The 799-nt window shown below is 44.2% G+C and overlaps 1 protein-coding gene across 1 annotated transcript in view; it reads right to left on the reverse strand.

The window, feature by feature from the left end:
• The window catches only part of LOC106475440 (gamma-glutamyltransferase light chain 1-like), a 9,739-nt gene that overhangs the window by 6,210 nt on the left and 2,730 nt on the right, over positions 1-799 (reverse strand). Inside the window, exon 2 of the mRNA XM_013936122.2 lies at positions 435-675. Within this exon, the coding sequence (XP_013791576.1) occupies positions 435-675 (241 nt within the window). The remainder of the gene's footprint in view (positions 1-434; positions 676-799) is intronic.

Consider the following 799-nt stretch of genomic DNA (forward strand, 5'->3'; position numbering starts at 1 on the left):
GTGATCCCAGTGCACCACGTGTCTCTGTCCAGACACAACGTCAGGGTGATCCCAGTACACCACGTGTCTCTGTCCAGACACAACGTCAGGGTGATCCCAGTACACCACGTGTCTCTGTCCAGACACAACGTCAGGGTGATCCCAGTACACCACGTGTCTCTGTCCAGACACAACGTCAGGGTGATCCCAGTACACCACGTGTCTCTGTCCAGACACAACGTCAGGGTGATCCCAGTACACCACGTGTCTCTGTCCAGACACAACGTCAGGGTGATCCCAGTACACCACGTGTCTCTGTCCAGACACAACGTCAGGGTGATCCCAGTACACCATGTGTCTCTGTCTAGACTAGTTTCTAGTTTAAAAAAAACAAAATAACTTTTTATAAGTGCCCCCCCCCAAAAAAAAAGATAAATTAATTAATGAAAACTTACGAGTGCAGCTCCCGTGATAATTTTGACGCCACCTGTCCCCCCTATTACAAGTCTTACGTTCCCGTCACCATCTATTACTATTGTTGGACACATTGAAGAAAGTGGTCGTTTCCCAGGAGATACAGTGCTGTACTCTGCAGGTGGAAGACCATGACGACTTCTGTTGTTAGGTGAGCTGAAGATGTTCATTGCATTGTTGAAAATAATTCCTGTTGATAATGAAGCTCTTTTACTACCGAAGCTGAAATAAATACGTCTAGAGTTAATATAGTATTGTGTGAAACAAATAGGTATAGCGTTAATATAGTATTGTGTGAAACAAATAGGTATAGCGTTAATATAGTATTGTGTGAAACAAATAGGTA

The sequence above is a fragment of the Limulus polyphemus genome, unplaced genomic scaffold, assembly GCF_000517525.1.
Source record: "Limulus polyphemus unplaced genomic scaffold, Limulus_polyphemus-2.1.2 Scaffold8584, whole genome shotgun sequence".
Lineage (NCBI taxonomy): Eukaryota > Metazoa > Arthropoda > Merostomata > Xiphosura > Limulidae > Limulus > Limulus polyphemus.